Raw genomic sequence first — 25726 nt, forward strand, 5'->3', positions numbered from 1 at the left:
GATTCTGTAAAAAATGTCCATAAAAAATGTATTTCAGTTTAAATTGTCCCTGAATTTCGAAGTTCATCAATTGAAAAGAGGTTTGTTGAATGAAAGTATGTTCATGGTTTTCAAAAACAAATTTATTAAAAAAATTATGATCTTCAAAAAGTTTTTCCAAAATATAAAAATATTTATCAATTCAAAACAATTGGTTTAACTTCAAAAAAAATGTTCATCATTTCAAATAAAATGTTCATCATTTCAAATAATGTCCGAGAATATGTTCATCATTTCAAATAATGTCCGAGAATATGCAAAAAATACGAATATAAAAAATGTTCACGTTTCAAAACATGTCCATAAATTGAAAAAATGTTTATGATTTCCAAATGTGTTCACAATTTTGATATTTTTTCAATATTTGTTTTTTTGAAAAGACAGGAAAATTGAAATTGGAAATAATGAAAAATATAATAAAAGGCAAACAAGAAAAAAAATGAGAAATGAAAAATTAAAATGAAAATGACATAATAAAAGAAAATCAAAAATAGAAAAGAAAGTGGAAAAGGAGAAAAACGAAAATGAGAAAGATGTAGAAAAATAAAAAGAAGCAACAAAGAAGAAGAAAATAAAAACTGACTCAACGATGGTTCTAGAACTTCCGCCAACTGAAAGGAAAAAAACTAGACTAGGATGGTCCAAACGCGGGACAATCTCGGGAGGGGGCTATGCACCAGCTTGCTATAGAGCGACCTACATGCCAAATTGGAACAACAGAGCAAGACATAGTCATGCCACATATGCTTGGTTGTCTCATGACAATCGACAGGTAGCCCTTTGACTATGTACCAAGCCATACATGTAGGTTGTATCACCAAAGGCCTAATTATTCAGCCCGGCGTCATCGCGCACTTGAGTATTTCTTTCCTGTGTGGGCTAGATGGGCTTGATTTATGGATGACACCGTAAAGACCTCTTATGGCAAGGCCGAGTGCACCGTACTCATCCAGGCCTCGTATGAATAACCTCTTTTCCCTCTTAATTCTCTTGCTTTAATACTTCTCCTAGTTTCTAATTTCTTCTTGTTTCGAAATTTCAGACAAGCATGGCAGGTTTGGGCTCGATCTGAAGATTTTCTTCCTCGGACCGTAACAGAATTTGGTTTGTTCAAGAAGCTCAAGTAAGTCTTCTTTTTACCAGCAAAAGAAAGAATCTCATGTAAGTATTTTTCTTAGGATCTTTTAACCCAAGAAAGGATATGTGTCCTTGTTGCTCAATCGTTTTTCCGATCTCCGACTAAGACATCCTGACAAGAACGGCGCCCAAATATTTCACATGACCATGGTTCCTATATACAAGCTATACATTATGTTTCAAAAGTATGACATATATAAATATGCCAAGTTCTGTTGCTTTCATGCTTAGCACCTTTGGTTAACACCCCCAGGATAGCAGGTATACATTTTTAACCAGGGTAGTTATAATTAATCTTTTTTGCTTCCGAGCACCCATTGTATATAGAGAGATTTACACTAGGATGTCAATACCATCTGTATATTTTGTTGTTGTTGACACTGCCTTATCAAACTAAATAAACAAAAATGATTCTTAGATCCTGCCTTGTTCCTAAGTTACATAAGATTTTTTGTGCCGAGGAGGGCTAGGGTATATTTACTAAGCTACATACACTAGGATGATCTTTTCTCTTGACGAGGAGGGCTAGGGTTCCAGCCGAGAGGGAAGAGAGAAAACCCCAACTTGAACAAATTTTATATTCCAAGGTGCGTGTACAAGTATGTATATCCTTTTACAAATATGCAAATCGTGCATTTAGATACCATAACGGGATACAATGACCCTGATGATCAATCACGAGCTTATCAAGCATGCATGCACGAGCGAGGGAGCCCATGCAATGGATGGATGCATCAGATGGGGCAGGTGAAGTTGGTTGGGCACTTCTTGCCGCACTGGTTGAGGAGGAGGGTCAGGTCGATGGGGACGTTGAGCTTAATGCCGAGGATGTTGGCCCTGATGGCGGTGCAGAGGCACACGGCGGCGTCGAGGTCGGCGAGCCCGCCCAGGAGTGGGCAGCACTGCTCGTTCGCCGGCACGCCGATCTTGAGCTTCAGCAGGTTCAGCACGTTGGCGCACACGCCCAGCTTCAACGTGTTGATCGAGCAGCTGCCCCCGCCGGTCGACGGCACGGACGGTGGAAGGATCGGCGGGGTGGGGACGACCGGTGGGCAGTAGGGACCGCAGCCCTGCACGGCGGCAAGGAGGACAAGGTTCAGGGCGAGGAAGAGGGCGAGCTTGGAGGGCGCCATTGCTACTGATCGTTTGTGCTGGTATGTGGCTAATTAAGCTTGTAGGGTATGCTAGCTTGGGATGGTTTTCTTGGGTTGTTTGGGGGTGGTACTTATAGACCGGGTGTGGTGTGCAAGTGCCTTCATGTCATCATCAATCGAGGTAATTAGTTTCAATCTTGCCGTGGTAATTTCCAAAACTCATGTGCAACCATTATTGTACTCGCATGTTACGGGTGTGACATCCATCATTGGAGCTTAATCTGTTCGCTAATGAACAAAAACTTGAGAGCTGTGCCATGAGAGTTTCCTTTTGTTTCCAAGAAGAGTACTCCTATATGCATGTTGTCTGCTGTGTGTACATAAATATTTGATGGCTTACAAGTGTGGCCATAATAATCTGGAGCACAGGATCGGACAAAGGAATAGATATATCTGGCATGGCAGCTCTAGGAGCTGGCTTACCCTGATCATCACGTTCACGGAGACACAAATAGGAGTCGTACGATTTTGATTCCATGTGTCCATGATACCTTTTGTACTCTGGTAAAGACATAATTTCAATGAAAAAGCCTATCACTTGATGCATAGCACGAACATCACAAGAACAAACCTAAAGATAAACCACACCGTCCACCGAGCTACAATGCAAAAGAGCTTATCCTGAACCGACACAAAGCACCGCGTCTTGACTGACGCCGAACAACACCGAAGACCAAATAACTTCCGCAGAGTGTCTCTTGTCGACGCACCAGCCACCCTTAGCGCGTGAGAGAAAGATGCAGATCAATGACAGGACTCGATCCACACCGAAAAGTCACCGTCTTGAACAACCGGTGACAGACATATATAGTGCCACTTAGGATCAAAACAAGGACCGCGGCGGACTCCGAAGTAGAGCAACGAGGAGTCAGCCTTGTCTTCAAACACAATGCTCCTAACAGCTCCTGGAGGACGAAGGAGGTGGCAAACACGCTCGACGATGCCTCCAAGGAAGGAAATGAAATCCACGGGTGTCACCAACACCGGCTCGACCTAAGCCGTGCAAGATTTTCATCCGCGCGTAGCCGACCACCTCGCCTCCATGGACTTGGTAGCACTATCCAAGAAGCTTCATACCGCCGCCACCGCAACACTTGCCGATATAGCTGCAAAGCTAAGGACCAAGGACCGACCACCAGACAGGGAAACCGCAGCCACACCATCCACTCCCAGCCTGCACAAGGAACCGCACCCGACCAGCACCTCCAGCCAGGTCCAGGACCGCCCACAATGGCCGTCACCCACTCCAAGGGACGGTCTTGCCGCGATCAGACCCGCCTCTCCACGCAACCCAGGCCAGCACCGCCGCTTGCCACGCTGCACAGAAGTGACTGACCGCTCGCTGCTCGCAAGACTCGATTATGACCAAGCCATCGCAGCGTCGCCACCAACCTGCCTGTGGGAACCCGCCGGTGCCACCAGTCGGCCCCGTCGCCACCGGAACGCGCCACGATCTCCGCTGCCAGACCCTGCTGGCCCACTGCATCACCAACCACCATGCCATGTGTCGGCCACAGGTTTATTATACTGGCTCATTGGCACGGATGGACACGTGTTTTTTTTTGCGTCAGTCATAATGTGTTTTGTGCTAGGCCGAACGAAGGGACAATCCTGCCATCCAACGGCTTAGAAAATTGGCTGACACAGATTCTTTTTTCATATATCTGACATATAGGCGGTCCTAATTTCAATACTGCTTGAACGCCATGGTGCAAGATAGAGCCTAGATGATTTAGTTGAAAAAATATTGAGTAAAACAAAATAGTTACACATTATACAGATATTACTGTCGGCTAGTATATATATGTTGTTGCGTGTTAAATTGTAATTTATCAACTTCAAATATGTTCATCCATATTATATTTTCAGATATTTTCCTATCCGATGTTGTACTATTTTTTGGTCCGTTCCAAAAACTATCCCAAAAATGTTCGACCAAATAAAATCGCTTCCAGGGTCCCACTTGGGCCATTTACGCAGTGCCCACCTAGGCCTGCTCTAGGTGCGTCTCACAACTGGCTGGGCCTTAGCCTGATTTATCCGGCCCACCTGGGTCTAAATAAAGAACGGTGATAATAGAGGACTTCCAATCCAAAATGTCCTCCTTTGCAATTGATTCGACGCAATGATCAACCGAGACAACTAACTATTGTAATTACATACATGTTGTATGATATTTCAACGATTTTAAATGAGTAAGAGAACATAATTGGGCCTTGTCTCTCAAGATTTATTCGAACCAGAGGACACTATAGGCTTGGTTCCAGCCCGAAACGATTGAAAGACGAAAAATTAATCCATCCGAGATTTATTCGAAAAGAAAGGAAGATATTATATTTATTACTGACCGAGTTTTTTGGAGAACAAACTAATCTTCATTAGCTGAAGAGTTAGACTAACCATATAGCGCCACTTTTTACATCGGACCATCTATCACCTCTCTCGAGGTTACCCTGGTTTCGGAATTTAGGGCTTCTCGTTGCCGTATCATGTGCATGAGGCCTCCATTAGCTCATTCTAAGAAAGGCATGGCTTCTAAGATCTTTGTCGACTTGATTGAATGTTGCCTCGCCGCTGGCTTCGAGGCAACATCACATCTGCACACCCTCATTGTTCTTGACGTCCGCCACCCTCGCGGTTCATGGCTTTTATCCGGATGTCCTTGCATGTACAATCGCATGCTGATGCTTCATCTAGAGCCTATCTGGGTAGCCATAGGACCCGACGCTTCCAGCACTCCTCTTCCAGCGAGCGCCTCCATCTCGTCTGCTGGTGCTGCAACCGATGGTCGTCGTTGTCCTCCCTCCATGAGCCTACATACTGTCGATCACTGCATGAGCACACTGTCGAGTACTACTAGGGCCTAGAGATCCAAAGACATTGTGTTGCTGATACCTACATGAGCATACGATCGAGTACTACTTGCGCGAGGAGATCCAAAGACATGGCCCTCCATGGCTTCAACATGGTAGAATCCACACGCTGGATAAATGTAGTTTTTGGTGTCAAAATTTGAAACAAATGGCTGCAACGCTTCAACGAATATTTGGACGTGGATTTTTTGAGCTCGGGATTCCAGACACCTCTTATCCTTACACTTCAATGTTGCTTTGAGATCCGTACTATACAATTAACTTACCACATGAAATTTTTCTCTTTTGTTTTCTTCAAAACAAGACAATATATGAACTTCAAACTTTGCAGGAAAACAAAACATTCTTACTACAATATGGGAGAAACTATTAGATTTGTGTCTGACATAAATATACAATATGAGATTTGTTTGATTTTTTTAGTATTTTCGATTCATCAAAACATCAATTAGATTTCCAGTTAGAATGTGTTGTGCTGCAAAGTTCGAAGTTCATTTGTTGTGCTATAAGGGAAAAACAAAAAAAAAGTACTTGCACGAATCACGATGTGGAATTGGATGGCTAGATAGGGGGATGCCTAGAAGCCTAATCTCCACAATATATTTTCGTGGTAATTTGATGGCACCAACGCTCCAACGAAAATTTTATATATCAAGGTTAGCTTCTACATCGATGTTCTTATAGTAGATGTTTCAGAGAAGCAGTTCTCTATAAATTATTGGTGGTTAAATTTTTTTAGACATCAAGAAGCATCCATAGTTTTGGCAGAAACAATTATAAGGTGCTCCATACAAGCATAACTAGTATAATATCCATGCATTGCCACGGGCTATGAATATATTTTTATCAGTTGCAAACATAGTCACAATACATGTAAAAATTTACATGCATAGAAATTATAGCATGTAACAATGAGAAGTAATTAAAATCCACTTCAGTAATCCAATTAAGTATCTTTTACAAATAAAGATCTACTTGATGTGTTTAACATAGTTTTGTACAATGTGAGGAATGTTGTCTTCAACTTCATTGCATGGCACAATGTGAGTCGCATCCTTATTTTGATGAGTTTTAAATTGTATATATATATATATATATATATATATATATATATATATATATATATATATATATATATATATATATATATATATATATATATATATATATATATATATATATATATATATATATATATATATATATAGAAATGACTTGTTATGCTATGTGACATAGATGTCAACGTATAGAAGCTCCTCCTATTTACTTTTTTTTGACAGGAAAAAAACCAGCCACTCCTCTCACTCACGCACCGCACAGCTGCCTTCTACTCTTCCCGCACAACCAACCAGTCACCAATTGTCACCGCATCTCATCTCCCCGCCAGAGAGTATCTACCGCCATCTCTCCCAGACACCTCCCCTCCATGCCATGGCGAAGCCCGCCCACTCCTCTCCCCATCATCTGCCCTCTCATCCATGGCTCCGCCGCCTCGACGCTGAGCTAGCCCACCGGTCTAGCATCGTGGATAGTTGGGTCCTCCCTGGAGGTGCAAAAGGGATCGCAACCGTCTGTTAGTGCTAGCCATGTAGCTGACCCATTCGTATTTGAGTTGCACAACCTCATGTGGCACTGCGAGGAGGGATACACCTTCATCATCGAGGTTGCTCACCCCAGGCCGATTTCCGGTGCCATGGAGTGCACGTTGTCATGCTAAGGCAGACGCCAAGGAGATGCGACCTTCTAATCATTTTCCTTGCCCAAACCATTCAAATCCGATGTAGCTGCCAGCATGTCTATCATTCCTATCGATTAGCTTTATGGATTACATGAGAAGACGTTTACGTGTGCGCGCATCGCAACACGTGATAGGCTTGCACGCGCAATCCTAATCCCCCTAATTTTAGTTGTGAGGCTGAATATCTAATCTCATTAATCCATCTCCCTTCATTTTCAGAGCGCGGATGTCATCTCTCTAATCTCTTGTCCCAGATTTTTAGGGAAAGTTTAATAGCAACCTGATGAGAGACGACCTCTAGTTCATGCACATGCCATTTCCTCATCTATCTGAAGGGAGTATCAAAATTATGATTGTGTAGCTTTTAGTTTTTTATTAAAAGTTAAGGCGCATCATTTTTTTTGCGCCGGGCATGAAGGGAAACCATTTATCTAGACATTTGAAAGATGCTGCAGTGAGACTCTCATAACAACCGCTTCCGATTGAAAGATGCAAACTAGTTATACTATATTGGTTACAATTCTCTAACAACTTTGTGCCATTTTTGGACTATTTGTTAAAACTAAGATGATATTTAAGTTAAATTATATTAACTGACACCCCACTGCTATGATCGTAGGCTAGTCATTTCCATGGGACATGCAAGTTGATCGTCCTCACTAGTGGGGACAGGGCCTATAGCCCCGGCCCGTAAGGGGCTTTAGTCCCGGTTCACCAACAGGGACTAAAGAGGCGGGACTAAAGGCCTAACCTTTAGACCCGGCCCTGTTACAAGCCGGGACTAAAGATGCTCCACGTGGGCGCCTCGTAGCGCCCCACGGGCAGGACCTTTAGTCCCGGTTCGTTACACGGGCCGGGACTAAAGATTTTCAGATTTTGCTGGTTTTTGGGTTTTTTTTGAATGAAATTATTTTAGGGTTTTAGGGTTTTAGGGTTTAGGTGTTCGGGATATTAACGTGATGCCTCGTTTGGTTTTCGGAAATTAGTTTTCATATAATTTAAATAGAAATAATTATGCGTATATATATAAGATTAACTTATCTTACAAGTGAGCATATATATACAATTATATGCAGATCTGAATTATCGGGACTAGAGCCCGTCTATTCGATTACATGGACGAACATAAATAATGGCCCCTAGCTACACTAAATCGTCCTTTGTCATCTATAGCTTCCGTCCTCAGAAATCCCGCAAGCTCCTCTGCAACAGCAATCGCGCGTTGCTCTGGTAGGACCTTCGTCCTCATGGCCGTGTGCTATATAAGAAGAGGAGATGAATATGAATATCAATCATGATAACAAAGAATGACGGGTAAAAATAGAGGTGTGAATGTTCATTGCTTACGTCGAATCTGTGATCCTTGAGCTCAGAGGTAAATGTGCGAATGGTCTCGCAAACATAGTATCCGCATAGATGCGTTCCCCGTGGCTGCTGGTCGCACTTTACGAGAATAGAATATATATAATCAAAATAATAATCTAGCATCATAAATGTATTGAAAATTAATAGAAGTATATCATACTACTACTTACCTGAGCCGCTCTAAAGGTCAGCTTCTCAGGAAAGTTACCGGGAGTCACACATTTGAACCGCTTCCAAACCCTGCCCGACAAGGATAATGATTTGCTAAGTTTTTCATTAATTGATATATCAGAAAATCATCGAAAGAGACCGATAGAGCGCAAGAATGATTAAAATTACCCTTGGAGCATGTCCTGCAGGCTTTGGAACTGTTCCAAGGGTCTCGATAATGGGTCGAAGGCATCAATTCTTCCCTTATCAATTTGAATGTCCAACAGAATCCAATGGAAGCTGCACATGTGTGTGTGTGTGTATGTGTGTGTGTGTCAGTAACTTATCAATTACACTTATAAGTGAATGGACACAACAGAGTAAAGACCCTCACTTGAAGTTGTATGGAAACAGTATGTGGTCACATAAGTTTTGATCTGTTAGACACCTTAGAAGGTTTTCCTCCGTCTCCTTGGGATAATTAGTTGGCGTCGCTATATGTATTTTATCTGGGTCAATAAAACCAATATTTATGATGCTCTTACTTTTACAATCCAGAATCTTCATTCTGCATAACAGAGTACAAGTTATATATAGACAATGAATTGAAATAACTATACAAATTATATGTAGACAACGAATTGAAAAATTTACAGACAATAGCAACTCATAAGCGATTTGTCAAGGGCGTCGCCATTGTAAATCTGGAAGAGTTTATCAAAGTCGATATGGATTTCTTCGGGGCGGCCGTAGTACTCCCGTGGCACACTCAGCACGATCATCGTTCTCCCCTTCTTTGATTCACTTAAGTACCATGTATGCAAGTAACGCATATTTTTTGGGAGATCATCTTTGCTGACCAAAGGCTCACTCATGACAAACTTTGGCTTAGGGGCTACCACAGCCTTGGGTATCTTGTCGTCTTGGGAAGACAGCAATTCTTCAACCGAGATACCACATTGAGCCGCCAACTCCTTTGCTCTTTCTAAAGCTAGCCCCTGCACCGGAGGGGGAACATTCTCGGTTATCACCTTGAGGGGTGGGATCGACTGTTTGGCCTGTTGTCCAAGCTGAGGAACGTCTGATTTTTTCTTGCTTGTAGTTGAACTGCTCTTTTTCACTTCCTTCTGCAATGTGCGTGTATAGTCATCAGGCTTATGGTGTAAGTCATAAGGTCTGATAGGAAGATTAGCAGACGTACCTTTGGGAGGGGCGACCGTTTGCGCTTTGGGGTGCTCTGTGGCTTAGGAATCGTCGGCGGAGCGTTCTTGGTGGCACGCTCCTGCTTAGTATCCGGAGCGGGCGGCGGCGGAGACAGACGACCCAAGTCCGGCGGCGGTGATCGAGATCTTCTCTTTTTCACTTCCTTCTGCAATGTGCGTGTATAGTCATCAGGCTTATGGTATAAGTCATACTATGATGGAAGGGTCGTGAAGTATTTTGCAAATGCTATTTGCTTCTAGGTGTATTCCGGGCAGGGCTCGGGTGCCTTCTTTTTCATCTGCGCATCATGATGTTCCTTTGCTATCCTGGCATTTTCCTCGGGGGTACGATCATAAGGTCCGATAGGAAGATTAGCATGACGTACCTTTGGGAGGGGCGACCGTTTGCGCTTTGGGGTGCTCTGTGACTTAGGAATCTTCGGCGGAGCGTTCTTGGTGGCACGCTCCCGCTTTGTATCCATGGCAGGCTCTGGCTTTGTATCCGGAGAGGGCGGCGGCGTTGCGTTCTTGGTGGCACGCTCCCGCTTTGTATCCGTGGCAGCCTCAGGCTTTGTATCCGGAGCGGGCGGCGGCGGAGCGTGCACGCTCCCGCTTTGTATCCGTGACAGGCTCGGGGTTTGTATCCGGAGTGGGCGGCGGCGGAGCGTTCTTGGTGGCACGCTCCCGCTTTGTATCCGTGGCAGGCTCAGGGTTTGTATCCGGAGCGGGTGGCGGCGGAGCGTTCTTGGTGGCACGCTCCCGCTTTGTATCCGTGGCAGGCTCAGGGTTTGTATCCGGAGCGGGCAGCGGCGGAGACGGACGACCCAAGTCCGGCGGCGGTGATCGAGATGGACTCGTGTGGTAGCTGGCCGACGTCATGTGGAGGGCTTGGAGGTAATGGAGGTGTAGGTGACCTGCGACGACTCGGAGGCGGTGTTGTCCTTGGGGCCGAGCCTGGAAGCTTGATGTAGTTCTTGTCCCATAGGATGACTCCACCCAGTACTTCTCCGAGTGTCCTCTCATCTTCGGATCCAGCTATGTCGAGCTCCATATCATTAAACCTCGTCATGATTTCATCCACCCCGACTTTAGCAAAGCCAGCTGGAATCTCACGGCCATGCCAGCGTGCATTAGGGCCAGAAGGTAAAGCTTGTCCGACGGCCACCTTCATGGATATGTTCTTGAATTTCTGATGAAGTTCACATGATGTTGAATCCTTGATTCCATCCACGGGGTAGCCGGGACCGCCCTCCATCATTCTTCGTTCATCGGCGGGCGGGGCCTCAGATTCAGCCACGCTGCTTTTCCGCTTAGATGGGGCGCCGGTAATATCAAGTGCAGGATCTTCCTGGCGCGGTACTCCTCTAAGCTCATCAATTTGCTTCTGTTGCTCGTTAATCCTGGCAAGCAACTGGTTGAACTTGTCATTCTCCTCATCCTGTTGCCGCTTCTTTGCTCTCTCTCGGCTTCTGTAAGTGTCTTGGTCTCTGGCAAACCCAAGCCACCACGGGTAACATGGACCGAAGCCTCGCGTTCGTCCTCCATGTTCGTCATTGCTGAGGACCAGTGTGAGCAAATCTTTATCTCTATCTGCAGTGAACTTTCTTTGTCCCTCCTTAATTTCTTTCACTATCCTTTTCCAATTCTCCCTGGGTATCCTAAGTTGTCATTGCAGATGAGGTCCCCTGTTTTTTCGTCGTACGACCCACGATGCGCAAGGAACCAATTTCTTGCTCTCAATTCCCACTCATCACGGAGTGGTTCAGGTACGATGCCTTTATCTATCAAATCTTGCTCTTTCTTTTCCCACTTTGGGATGGCAGTCTCATAGCCCCCTGGCCCCAGCTTGTGGTGATATTTCTTCTTGTTGGCATTTGTCTTGTTCTTTTCTGATAATGTCTGGGCATCTTCTGACTCCTTGTACTCTTGAAATTCCTTCCAGTGATTCGCCTGCTTGGCTAGATACCCCTCGAATACTGGCACTTTCTTTGTCTTCAGATAGTTTTTCCATAGCTTCTTCTTCCAGCTACGGAACAGTTCGGCCATCTTCTTTAGAGTCCACTGCTTGACTTTGGCCCTCAGTTTGTCTGCGGCGTCTTAATTCTCACATTCTGTCAGGTTGAAATGTGACATGAGATCATTCCAAAGATTATCTTTGTACCTTTCGGCGACATAGTCACTATCGGCTTCCCCTTTGCGCTTGTTCCACTCCCGAACGCTGATCGGGGCGTGATCCCTAACGAGAACTCGGCATTGCTTCTTGAATGTGTCAGCAACATTCTTAGGAAGCTTGGGTTCACCCGTAGGCATTATGACCTCAAAGGTGTAATGCGTCCGTGCATCCAACTTTCTAGTCGGGCCTCGTTTCATAGATTTGCTCGATGTGGAGGCCTAAGAGGGAGAAACATTCGTCAAATGAATGTATATGTATACAATATAGAGCTATCTCTAATATTTTGCACATATTACAAGTGATTGTCGAACTTCATATGTATACCTCGCCGGACTTTATTATTTCTTCACCGGCTTCTCCATCAGTGGAGCTATCACCTTCTTCATCATTGGACCTATCTCCCGCCCCATCGGCTTCATCTTTGTGTCGCTCGACCTCCATTCCATATCCGGAGTCGTTTAGATATGACGTCGGAGATTCAGCTGGTTCAACGTCGGGGCCGTCTTTGATTATATCTTCGAGAAGTTCTTCCTCTTCGAGGTTCCTGATATGTGGATCCATAGTTCTGCAAAAAACGGACCTTTGTTACCTAATAAACTAACAAACTATATAAGAGGGGTTGGAAACTTCGAAGGCTCGTTTTATATAGGAGGACCTTTAGTCCCGGGTCTTGGCTAGAACCTAACCTCTAAAATACCAGCCGGGCGGAGCCTAGTCCCGGACACTTAAGCATATACAATAGCAAAATTAAACTAGTTCTATTAATTTTCTTGCTAAAAATAAACTATTAACACTTAAGCATATACAATATAAAAATTAAACTATTAACACTTAAGCATACACAATAGCAAAATTAAGCAATAATCTAAGAAACACTATTAACACTTAAGCATATACACTATACAATAGCAAAATTAAATGACAAAAAAATAGTTCTTCTTCTTGTAACCCTAAACTAATTTTTCCTCTTCTTCTATTTGTCCTCTTCTTCTACTTCTACTTCTCCTCTTCTTCTACTACTTCTCCTCTCCTCTTCTTCTATTTTTCCTCTTCTTCTCCTCTCCTCCTCTTCTTATTCTCCTTTTTCTTCTTTTCTTCTCCTCCTCTTCTTATTCTCCTTTTTCTTCCTTTCTTCTCCTTTTTCTTCCTTTCTTCCCTTTTTCTTCTTTTCTTCTCCTTTTTCTTCTTTTCTTCTCCTTCCCTTTTTCTTCCTTTCTTCTCCTTTTTCTTCCTTTCTTCTCCTTTTCTTCCTTTCTTCTCCTTTTTTTTCCTTTCTTCTCCTTTTTCTTCCTTTCTTCTATTTTTCTTCCTTTCTTCTCCTTTTTCTTCTTTTCTTCTCCTTTTTCTTCCTTTCTTCTCCGTTTTCTTCTTTTCTTCTCCTTTTTCTTCCTTTCTTCTCCTTTTTCTTCTTTTCTTCTCTTTTTTCTTCCTTTCTTCTCCTTTTTCTTCCTTTCTTCTCCTTTTTCTACTTTGCTTGCGCTGGCCGGAGTGTTGGGGAGGAGGGGGCGTGGGGCTTATCGGCCGGAGGTGTCGACGGCGCGCGGCGAGGAGGACGACGGCAAGGGCGAGGAGGACGGGGCGGCGCGCGGCGAGGAGGGCGGCGCGCGGCGAGTAGGACGGCGGCGGCGAGCAGGATGACGGCGACGGCGAGGAGGACGACAGGCGGTGGCGAGCAGGACGGCGGGCAGCCTGACGGCGTCGTCGAGTTTGTCGCTTGCCGCGCCGGGCAGGAGAACGAGAGGAAGTAGAAGAGAAATGGACGATTTGGGTTCGAAATTTTCTAACTCCCGCTTATACGATCCGGGACTAAAGACCCTTTAGTCCCGGGTGGAGCCAAGAACCGGGACTAAAGGCCCTTTTTCGGCTGACCAGAAGGCGGGAAGGAGGGGCCTTTAGTCCCGGGGCGTGGCTCGAACCGGGACTAAAGCCACCCATTAGTCCCGGGTGGAGCCACGACCCGGGACTAAAGGCCCTTTTTCGGCTGACCAGAAGGCGGGAAGTAGGGGCCTTTAGTCCCGGGGCGTGGAAAGAACCGGGACTAAAGTTTTGCCTATATAAACCCTCGCCCCTGCCCACCATATCCCCTGTTTTTTTGGTTGTTGAAGTGTGACCATGACATGCTCTTGCCACTCTAGTTCATGCACATGACGTGTTCGATGAAATGCCCGAGCCACTCTACTTAAGCTTTCTCCTCTCCAAGCTCGACCTCCAAGCTCCATTTTCCTTAATATTTGTCTAGGTTTGGCGTGCACCAACTGCGAGCACCACCGTGGTGAGCCTCTTGTTCTTATCTTCTTTTTAAAATTAAAAAAATCTTACTTGTATGATTTACATACATACTTGTATAAATTACTCACTTTCATTATTTTTTGTTATTATATAGTGCGATGGTTTTCGTATCCGCCTCCGTCGGCCCTCGTCCTGTCTATGATTCGGATGTGGTATATATTATCTTTTATAACTATTTGTTTTATTTAGTGTTTATGACAATTATGACATATATTTTTTTAATCTAGGAGGTATGTGAACCGGAAATTCCAACCCACATAAAAATTCTTGTCGAGAAGTTAAATTTGGTTGAAAAAGAAAACAAATACTTGAACAAAAAATTGAAAATAATTGAGGATAAGAATATGGAACTGGAGTTGAATGTCGCCGATGTCATCGATGATCGCAAGATGAAGATCGATGCGATGCGGTTGAAGATGGATGCAATGCGCTTGAAGATGGATGAAATGCGCTTGAAGATTAGGAATATTAGAAAATATGCCATTGATAAAGAGGCTTGCTATCATTATGCTGTTGGGTCAATTGTTACCTTAGTTGCGATTTTGATCGCGATTGTTGTTGCATTTAAATGTTTTACATAGTTGTATGTTGTTTTATGAGAGAACTTTATGTATTTATTTTTTGCAATAATAACATTTGATCACTACTGTTCTTTGGCTTTAATGTGATGATGAACTCGTATTAATTTGGTCATATGTTCTGCAATGGTTTTTGATATATTTAATTTCATAATAGAGATGAATCGCCAATGATAATATTTAATTTCATAATATGGTTTTTTGAGTTCCATACTTTTTTACTTCATTTGGTATATTTCGTGGATTTACTTTTTTTTTTGAGCTAGTTGACCCAGATATTGAAAAACACTACAAATGAACTCTGAAAATGTTGAAACTTGGCATGATATCATCATTTCACGCACATAGCATGTGTTAAAAAGTTGAGAGGGCTACGACAAAAACTGGATGCACTTCGTGTACAAAACGGACAATCTCTCTCGAATTATCACGGTTTCGAACGAGAACTCATCTCTTACAAAGGGATTTCATTTTTGTGAACTTATTTGAACTCCATACTTTTTGTGTGTTCAAAATGTACCATTGAAAGGCACAACACAAAATTTCAACAATTTCTACTTCATTTGGTATATTTCGTGGATTTACTTTTTTTTTGAGCTAATTGACCCTGAAATTGAAAAGCACTACAAATGAACTCTGAAAATGTTGAAAGTTGGCATGCTATCATCATTTCACCCACATAGCATGTGCTAAAAAGTTGAGAGGGCTACGACAAAAACTGGATGCACTTCGTGTACAAAACGGACAATCTCTCTCGAAGTATCAGGGTTTCGAACGAGAACTCATCTCTTACAAAGGGATTTCATTTTTGTGAACTTATTTGAACTCCATACTTTTTATGTGTTCAAAATGCACCATTCAAAGGCACAGGACAAAATTTCAACAATTTCTGACTTCATTTGGTATATTTCGTGGATTTACTTTTTTTTGAGGTAGTTGACCCTGAAATTGAAAAGCACTACAAATGAACTCTGAAAATGTTGAAAGTTGACATGCTATCATCATTTCACCAACATAGCATGTCCTAAAAAGTTGAGAGGGCTACGACAAAAACTGGATGCACTTCGTGTACAAAACGGACAATCTCTCTCGAAGCATTAGGGTTTCAAACGAGAACTCATCTCTTACAAAGGGATTTCATTTTTGGGAACTTATTTGAACTCCATACTTTTTGTGTGTTCAAAATGCACCATTCAAAGGCACATCACAAAATTTCTACAATTTCTGACTTCATTTGGTATATTTCGTGGATTTACTTATTTTTTTTAAGCTAGTTGACCCTGAAATTGAGAAGCACTACAAATGAACTCTAAAAATGTTGAAAGTTGGCATGATATCATTATTTCACCCACATAGCATGTGTTAAAAAGTTGAGAGGGCTACGACAAAAACTGGATGCACTTCGTGTACAAAACGGACAATCTCTCTCGAAGTATCAGGGTTTCGAACGAGAACTCATCTCTTACAAAAGGGATTTCATTTTTGTGAACTTATTTGAACTCCATACTTTTTGTGTGTTCAAAATGGACCATTCAAAGGCACAACAGAAAATTTCAACAATTTCTGACTTTATTTGGTATATTTCGTGGATTTACTTATTTGTTTTGAGCTAGTTGACCCTGAAATTGAAAAGCACTACAAATGAACTCTGAAAATGTTGAAAGTTGGCATGCTATCATCATTTCACCCACATAGCATGTGTTAAAAAGTTGAGAGGCTTACGACAAAAACTGGATGCACTTCATGTACAAAACGGACAATCTCTCTCGAATTATCAGGGTTTCGAAGGAGAACTCATCTCTTACAAAGGGATTTCATTTTTGTGAACTTATTTGAACTCCATACTTTTTGTGTGTTCAAAATGGACCATTCAAAGGCACAAAACAAAATTTCAACAATTTCTGACTTTATTTGGTATATTTCGTGGATTTACTTATTTGTTTTGAGCTAGTTGACCCTGAAATTGAAAAGCACTACAAATGAACTCTGAAAATGTTGAAAGTTGGCATGCTATTATCATTTCACCCACATAGCATGTGTTAAAAAGTTGAGAGGGCTACGACAAAAACTGGATGCACTTCGTGTACAAAACGGACAATCTCTCTCGAAGTATCAGGGTTTCGAACGAGAACTCATCTCTTACTAAGGGATTTTATTTTTGTGAACTTATTTGAACTCCATACTTTTTGTGTGTTCAAAATGGACCATTCAAAGGCACAGAACAAAATTTCAACAATTTCTGACTTCATTTGGTATATTTCGTGGATTTACTTATTTGTTTTGAGCTAGTTGACCCTGAAATTGTAAAGCACTACAAATGAACTCTGAAAATGTTGAAAGTTGGCATGCTATCATCATTTCACCCACATAGGATGTGTTAAAAAGTTGAGAGGGCTACGACAAAAACTGGATGCACTTCGAATACAAAACGGACAATCTCTCTCGAAGTATCAGGGTTTCGAACGAGAACTCATCTCTTACAAAGGGATTTCATTTTTGTGAACTTATTTGAACTCCATACTTTTTGTGTGTTCAAAATGCACCATTCAAAGGCACAAAACAAAATTTCAACAATTTCTGACTTCCTTTGGTATATTTCGTGGATTTACTTTTTTTTTTTGAGCTAGTTGACCCTGAAATTGAAAAGCACTACAAATGAACTCTGAAAATGTTGAAAGTTGGCATGCTATCATCGTTTCACCCACATAGCATGTGCTAAAAAGTTGAGAGGGCTACGACAAAAACTGGATGCACTTCGTGTACAAAACGGACAATCTCTCTCGAAGTATCAGGGTTTCGAACGAGAACTCATCTCTTACATGGATAATATGAAAATGAAAAGTGTTTGAAATTTAGGATGTTCCATACATGCATTACATAAAAGGTTTAATACATTATTACATTATTGCACCAATGTTCCTATCTATTATTTCTGTTTTCTTCTGGGTCGTAGCCATGGAGAATCTTCATCATTCAGTAGGATGCTTGGGTCAGTTTTCACTTTGAAGGGCGGAATTTCATGAAACTTATTATAATCTTCTGACATGTTTGTCTTGTCATCTACTCCCACGATGTTTCTTTTCCCTGAAAGAACTATGTGGCGTTTTGGCTCATCGGATGATATCTTCTTTTGCTGATTTCTTTTTCTCGTTAATGTAGACATGTCCTTCACATAGAAAACCTGAGCGACACCATTGGCTAGGACAAATGGTTCGTCCATGTACGCAAGATTGTTAAGATCCACTGTTGTCATGCCGTACTTTTGGTCTACAACTAACCCGCCTCCTGTCAGCTTCACCCATTTGCACTGAAGTAAAGGGATCATAAAAGTAGGTCCATAGTCAAGTTCCCATATCTCCTCTATATACCCGTAATATGTTTCCAAACAGTGCCCATTCTCGTCTGTTGCATCAAAGCGGACACCACTATTTTGGTTGGTGCTCTTTTTATCTTGGGCAACCGTGTAAAATGTATTCCCATTTATCTCATACCCTTGGAAAGTACTTATAGTCGAAGATGGTGGCCTGGCCAAACAGTACAGCTCATCTTCAACGGTGTCGTCATTCATGAGATGTGTCTGCAACCAACTGCCGAAAGTCTTCTCGTGTTCCCCTTTAATCCAAGAGTCAGCCTTCCCCGGGTTTTCGGAGCGTAGAATATTCTTGTGTCTCACGATATACGGAGCCACCACGGTGGAATTGTGTAGAACTGTGTAGTGTGCTTGAGAGAAAGAATGCCCGTCCATACATACTTTTTCTTTCCTTCCTAGTGTGCCTTTTCCTGTCAGCCTACCCTCATACCGAGATTCAGGAACACCAATCGGCTTAAGGTCAGGAAGAAAGTCCACACAAAACTCAATGACCTCCTCTGTTCCATAGCCCTTGGAGATGCTTCCTTCTGGCCTAGCACGGTTACGAACATATTTCTTTAAGACTCCCATGAACCTCTCGAAGGGGAACATATTGTGTAGAAACACAGGACCGAGAATTCTAATCTCTTCGACTAGGTGAACTAGGAGGTGTGTCATTATATTGAAGAAGGATGGCGGGAACAACAACTCAAAGCTGACCAGACATTGGACCACATCAATCTGTAACCCTGATAGACTTTCTCGATCGATTACCTTCTGAGAAATTGCATTGAGGAATGCACATACCTTCACAATTGCCAGGCGAACATTTCCCGGTAGAATTCCCCTCAATGCAACCGGAAGCAATTGCGTCATAAGCACGTGGCAGTCATGAGACTTTAGGTTTTGGAATTTTTTGTCTTTCATATTTACGATTCCCTTTATATTCGACGAGAAGCCAGTCGGGACCTTGATACTGAAAAGGACTTCAAAGAAGATTTCCTTCTCTTCCTTAGTAAGAGCGTAGCTGGCACGCCCTTGAAACTGCCCTGGATGCATGCCATCTCTTCCTTTATGACGTTCCTGGTCCTCCCGTGCTTCCGGTGTATCTTTTGACTTCCCATACAAGCCTAGGAAGCCTAGAATATTCACGCAGAGATTCTTCGTCAGGTGCATCACGTCGATTGCCGAGCGGACCTCATGGACTTCCCAGTAGGGTAGCTCCCAAAATATAGATTTTTTCTTCCACATGGGTACGCGCTTATCAGGGCCGTTAGGAACAGGTTGGCTGCCAGGACCCTTTCCAAAGATTACTTTTAAATCTTTGACCATATCAAATACTTCATCACCAGTACGGATGACAGGCTTCCCCCGGGGTTCTGCCTTGCCATTGAAATGCTTGCCTTTTTTCTTTAAGGGATGCTTGGGCGGAAGAAAACGACGATTGTACGGATACACATTCTTCCTACAATTGTCGAGATATATACTTTCTGTCTGATCCAAATAGTGCGTGCATGCATTGTATCCCTTGTTTGACTGTCCTGAAATGTTACTAAGAGCAGGCCAATCATTGATGGTTACGAAAAGCAACGCTCGAAGGTCAAATTCCTCTTGTTTGTGCTCGTCCCACACACGTACACCTGGTTCGGCCCACAGCTGTAAAAGTTCATCAACTAATGGCCTTAGGTACACATCAATATCGTTGTCGGGTTGCTTTGGACCTTGTATAAGCACTGGCATCATAATGAACTTCCGCTTCATGCACAACCAAGGAGGAAGGTTGTAGATACATAGAGTAACGGGCCAGGTGCTGTGACTGCAACTCTGCTCCCCAAAAGGATTCATGCCATCTGTACTCAGACCTAACCATAAGTTCCTTGCGTCAGCTGCAAATCTCGGGAACTCTCTCTCGATTTTTCTCCACTGCCGACCATCAGCGGTGTGCCTCAACTTATCGTCTTTCATACGATCTTCCATGTGCCATCGCAACAACTTCGCATGATCTTTATTTCTGAACAGACGTTTCAACCGTGGTATTATAGGAGCATACCACATCACCTTGGCAGGAACCCTCTTCCTGGGTGGCTCGCCCTCAATATCACCGGGGTCATCTTCTCTGATCTTATACCGCAATGCAGTGCATACCCGGCATTTATCCATATTCTCGTACTTCTCACCGCGGTAGAGGATGCAGTCATTAGGGCATGCATGTATCTTTTGCACGTCTAATCCTAGAGGGCAGACAAGCTTCTTTGCTTCGTACGTGCTGGCGGGAAATTCGTTCTTTCTTGGAAGCATCTTCTTCATCAGTACCAGCAACTTTTCGAATGACGAGTCAGTCACACCGGTCTCTGCCTTACAGTTCAGCAATTCCAGTGTGCTACCCAGCTTCTTCTGGCCATCTTCACAAGTTGGGTACAACAATTTGTTGTGGTCCTGTAACATCTGCTCGAACTGCAACCTCTCCTTTTCTGTGTCGCAACCTCGCCGTGCATTAGAAATGACCCGACCAAGATCATCAGCGGGCTCATCTGGTTCCCATTCTCCATCCTGATCTTCTTCTTCATTGTCTTCCATTGCGGTATCAGCATACTCAGGGAACGTAGATCGGTAGTTGTCATCATCATTCTCTTCTTCTTCATCGTCGTCTTCCATCATAACCCCTCTTTCTCCGTGCTTGGTCCAAACATTATAGCCCGACATAAAACCGAACCGAAGCAGGTGGCTCTGAATGACTCTTGAGGAAGTGTAATCCTTCTCATTCCGACATTCAACACATGGACAAAACATATAGCCACCACCATGCTTGTTCGCATCCGCTGCATCTCAAAAAGAATGCACACCTTCTCTGTAAGCGGCTGTGCGTCGATCACCGTACATCCATGGATGGCTCATCTCTGCGTTATACGACAGTATATCAAATACAATCACGATCCTAAAAATTAGTACCGCACGGTCTAAACGAGAAAATATAGTTGCTAACCTTTTAGAATAAGTAGAAATAAAGAGGAAGAGGTTTAAGCGTGGCTCGGGCATCTCATATCGTAGTTGTGTTCGGTGAACTGAAGCGGCATCGCTCTAACATACATTTCAACAAACACCTCTAGTGCATAAAAAAAAGTGGAGAGCAAGCACCCACCCACAATCCTCCATCCAAGAAAAATGCAACGAAGAGGGGAGAGGGGGTTGTTCTATATATAGGCAGAGGACTTTAGTCCCGGTTTGAGACACAAACCGGGACTAAAGGTGACGCACATGTGGGCTGCCCACCGCGTAGCCCTTTAGTCCCGGCTTGGGACACGAACCGGGACTAAAGGCTCCTTACGGGCTGGGACTAAAGCCTCGAGGGAGGATATGAGAATTGGGGCGACGTGGCTGGGCCTTTAGTCCCGGCCCAGAGACAGGCCGGGACTAAAGGGTCCAGGCCAAAGGCCCGTTTTCTACAGTGCGGGTCATGCAATTAGTCTAAGAAGTCTACGCGGTGCTGGTATTCTGATATACATTGCGGGTCTGGTTATTCTATTTTCTTGTGGTGTAGTATGACCAGTCAAGTGTTCACATGGATATATAATTTTCCATGTCGGCAGGGTTGCCTGTTAGAAAAAGGCATATCTATATATGCACGTCATTGCGGCAGGGTTGCCTAGCTAGCTGTACGTGTGATGGATGTACTAGGATATACTAATGTGGATTCATCTAGAACTTGCTATCTCAAGCTGTCTGAATTTCACATATTGTTGGTGTTTCACTAATCACATAAAGATACTACTTGTAAATTAGTACTTCCTCCGTTCCTGAATATAAGTTTTTTTTCAAATATTAATTCTACTATGAACTACATACCAATAAAAATAAATGAATCTACAATTTAAATTATGTCTATATACATTCGTATTTAGTTCGTAGTAAAATATCTAGAAACATTTATATTTAGAAATAGAGGGAGTATAATACATTTATTCTAGATCACTAGTCTATATCTATACTTATTAATAAAAGGATAAATGTTTCTACCCGTCCGTCGTACCTTTTGGAAACAAATAAACCCAATTGTTTCTACAAATCAACACACGGTCCTGATTTTAAGTGAATCTTAAAAATATTTTGTATTTTACTAAAAATTTCCTAACCTTTCGCTTAAACGACCTACTATCCTGTTTTAAGTGAGTCCAGAAAATCTTCTATGTTTTCTAGAAGGGCTTATTCCATCTGTGCCCCCAATTTCTTAGTTGTGCTCAGTTTTTCCCACGCTTCAAACTTTTGCTCACTTTTCCCCTCTCCCTTAGCTGAAACTCTCACAAATGTTGATAACAGGCGTTTGCCGTCTTGGCGGTTAACTGACTTGTGGGACCATGTTAAACTCTGTTGACTGTGGCTGTGGCTTCGCTGGTTGGGCCGTGTTTGTGTTCATAGGACGGGCCCGTTAGTTTGTTGGTAATAAATTAAAAAAGCCTACTATCGATGGATGCAGCCTGCTATGCATGCCCGTCTTTGGCATCGATGTAGCCTGCTATGCATGCCCGTCTTTGGCATCGATGTAGCCTGCTATGCATGCGAACACCGCCACGCACGCATCTAGTGACCTAGACCTAAACGCATGCATGCACGCCAACACGCACGCATCGATCCGTGACGCACGGTTGCCAGTGGATTCAGTCGCTCCGCAACGTCGTTTCACGCGTCGCAGGCATACGTGCCGGCGGCAGAAGGGACAGGCTGCACGCACGCTCGCACGCTCGCGTTCATATGTCGAGGCATCAGTTCACGCCGCACGGCTGTCGCTCGATTCAGTTGTGCCGGTGGCAGAAGGGGCATGCACAAGGGGTAGCCGCCAACGCAGAGCACGCAGAAGGGGGAGGCAGGCAGCCGCCAACGCAACAGGGGGAGGCAGCCGCCAACGCAGAGCACGCAGAGCCGCCAACGCAGAGCACGCTCGCTTCGATTCATGTTCACACATTGATGATCGCATCGGTTCACACAGCAGCACTGAGTCACGATCTACGCCGTTTGCGCATGTACCCACTTCGTCTCCCCCGGCTATTTAAATTGCCCTTCATTGCCTCTTCTTCTACAGATCCATCTGCGGCTCCCACTTCTCTTCTTCCCCCAAAAGCCAGAGCGGTTCCACTCAGCGAAGCGTTCAAGATGCAGTTCTACGGCCCAACGTTCCAAGGGCCTCCCATCGTGCCGGAACGGCGGTACCCCGCCAACGTCGTTGTCGAGGAATCGCTCCGCGTGTGGGCGTTCTCACGCTGGAGGGGTAGCATCGAGCTTGCACGGGGGTTCCTCCGTGCGGGCTTCCACCACCTCCCGGCGGGCTCGCCGCCCATGTTCAACCTCGTGGAGCAGCGTCCCCACGCCAACGCTCCACCGGTAGGGCTCGTCGTCCCACTAGTAGAAAACAGGGCAGTGAGCCAACCACATTGGACCCGGATTGGATATAAACCGGTTCTAAAGGGTCTGTCCGCTGGGCCCCCTCCCTGCAGCAAATGGCCGCAAGGCCTTTAGAACCGGTTTGTAACACAAACTGGTCCTAAAGGTTTTTGGACCGTTTGCTGCAGGGAGGGGGGCCCAGTGGACAGACCCTTTAGAACCGGTTTGTATCACAAACCGGTGCTAAAGGTTTTCTCATTTTTGCAGCAACTGCGGGGCCCCGCTGTCAGATCCTTTAGCACCGGTTTTTAACACAAACCGGTCCTAAAGCCCTCCTCTCCTTCCTCCCCGAGCACCCCTATATTCCACCCCGAGCTCAGCTCCATTTTTTCCAACTTGAGCTTAACTCCATTTTTGCTCTCTCCTTCCTCTTGGGAGCTCTAATCCATCCCCATTTTTCTCCACCATTTGTCAAGATTGTTGGCACCCATCGGTCCTACGGTTAGCATCAACATTCGCTATTCCGGCATTGCAAGTTTTGCTCGTTTTCTTGCTCATTTCATTTTTGTTGTGCTAGCTAGGTGTTTGATGAAATGCCTAAGCTAGAGAGAGTTCATCATTTGTTATGTATACATATGCAATTTGAGCTCAAATCTAATTATGATTTGTGGTTTTTTTTAGTGTCGCGCGCCTTGTCCCGTTCCTCACCGCCGTCGATCGCCCCGTCACCGACACAACCTTGGTGAGCCTATTGTTTTTATTTACCAAAACAAATTTTGATTTGTATGATTTACATATTTACTTGTATATAATTTTCTTATTGTGTAAGATTTTTTTTATATGTATAGCGCCATGGTTTTGATATCCGTCCCCCCCGTTGGCCCTCGTCCAGTCTATGATTCGGATGTGGTATATTATCTTTTATAACTACATATTTTCATTTCCTGATTATATATATGACAATTAATTACGCAGACCAACTTGACATAGATATTTTTATCTAGGAGGTAGTGGAACCGGAAATGCCAATCGACCTTGTTGAGAAGTTACACTTAGTTGAACAAGAAAATGTTGGCCTGAAAGAAAGATTGAAAAAAACTGAAGAAAGGTTGGAAAAAACTGAAAGAGAGAAGATGACCTTAGAAAAGGTTCTTGCCGGTGTCGTCGATGGTCACAAGAGCGAGATGGACGCAATGCGCCTGAAGATTAGAAAGATTAGAAAATATGCAATTAGTAAAGAGGCTTGGTATCATTATGCCGTCGGGTCAATTGTTACCTTTGTTGCGATTTTGATCGCATTTGTTGTTGTTTTTAAATGCATTAATTAGAGAGAGTTTTTATGGTTGGTTTCAGTGTGTATTTTTATGAGAACTATATATGTATGGTCACTACGCTACTTTGGTTTTAACGTTTGATGAACTTTTTGTATTAATTAATTAATTTAGTCATGATGATTTAGCATAATGGTTTTTGATAAATTTATATAATGCAGATGAACCGGCAATGGATGTACAGTGATCGACGTCGTCCCGAATTCCTTAATGGCATGCATAGTTTTCTCAATGTGGCTGAGAAAAACAGGCAGAATGGATTTATTTTTTGTCCATGTAAAAAATGCCAGAATAAGAGGAATTTCCCTAACTCAAGAACCATACACACCCACCTGTTGCAAGAAGGCTTCATGCCCAGTTATTTTTGTTGGACCAAGCACGGAGAAAGAGGGGTTGTAATGGAAGACAATGAAGAAGAAGAGGATAATGATAACTATCCTATGTTCGCTGAACACGGTGATACTGAAATGGGGGAAGACGAGCCTGAACTTGAGGACATTGTTGATGATTCTGATGATGATCTTCGTCAGGTCATTCGTGAAGAACAGATAAACTGCGCAAGTGAAAACAAGAGGTTGAAGTTGGAGCGCATGTTAGAAGATCACAAAAAATTGTTGTACCCAAATTGCGAAGATGGCCAGAAAAAGCTGGGCACCACCCTGGAATTGCTGCAATGGAAGGCAGAGAATGGAATATCTGACAAGGGATTTGAAAAGCTGTTGAAAATAATGAAGAAGATGCTTCCAAGAGATAACGTGCTGCAGGGCAGCACGTACGAAGCAAAGAAGGTTGTCTGCCCTCTAGGATTGCAAGTGCATAAGATACATGCATGCATCAATGACTGCATCCTCTACCGCGGTCAGCACGAGAATTTAAATGCCTGCCCGGTATGCGGTGCATTTCGGTATAAGATCAGGCGAGATGACCCTGGTGATGTTGAGGGCGACGATCGCCCCAGGAAGAGGGTTCCTGCCA

At 43.6% G+C, this 25726-nt stretch overlaps 1 protein-coding gene across 1 annotated transcript; it reads right to left on the minus strand.

Moving 5' to 3' along the window:
- Positions 1-1728: 1728 nt before the first annotated feature.
- LOC123413065 (cortical cell-delineating protein-like) lies at positions 1729-2387 on the minus strand. Its single transcript, XM_045106012.1, has one exon. The coding sequence runs from the start codon at positions 2307-2309 to the stop codon at positions 1911-1913; it is 399 nt and encodes a 132-aa protein (XP_044961947.1). The 5' UTR covers positions 2310-2387; the 3' UTR covers positions 1729-1910.
- Between the last annotated feature and the right edge of the window lie 23339 nt (positions 2388-25726).

This window comes from Hordeum vulgare, chromosome 7H (genome assembly GCF_904849725.1).
Source record: "Hordeum vulgare subsp. vulgare chromosome 7H, MorexV3_pseudomolecules_assembly, whole genome shotgun sequence".
Lineage (NCBI taxonomy): Eukaryota > Viridiplantae > Streptophyta > Magnoliopsida > Poales > Poaceae > Hordeum > Hordeum vulgare.

Excerpts from the sequence above, each read along its gene's own strand:
- LOC123413065 (XM_045106012.1), bottom strand. The coding sequence starts at position 2,309 with ATGGCGCCCTCCAAGCTCGCCCTCTTCCTCGCCCTGAACCTTGTCCTC.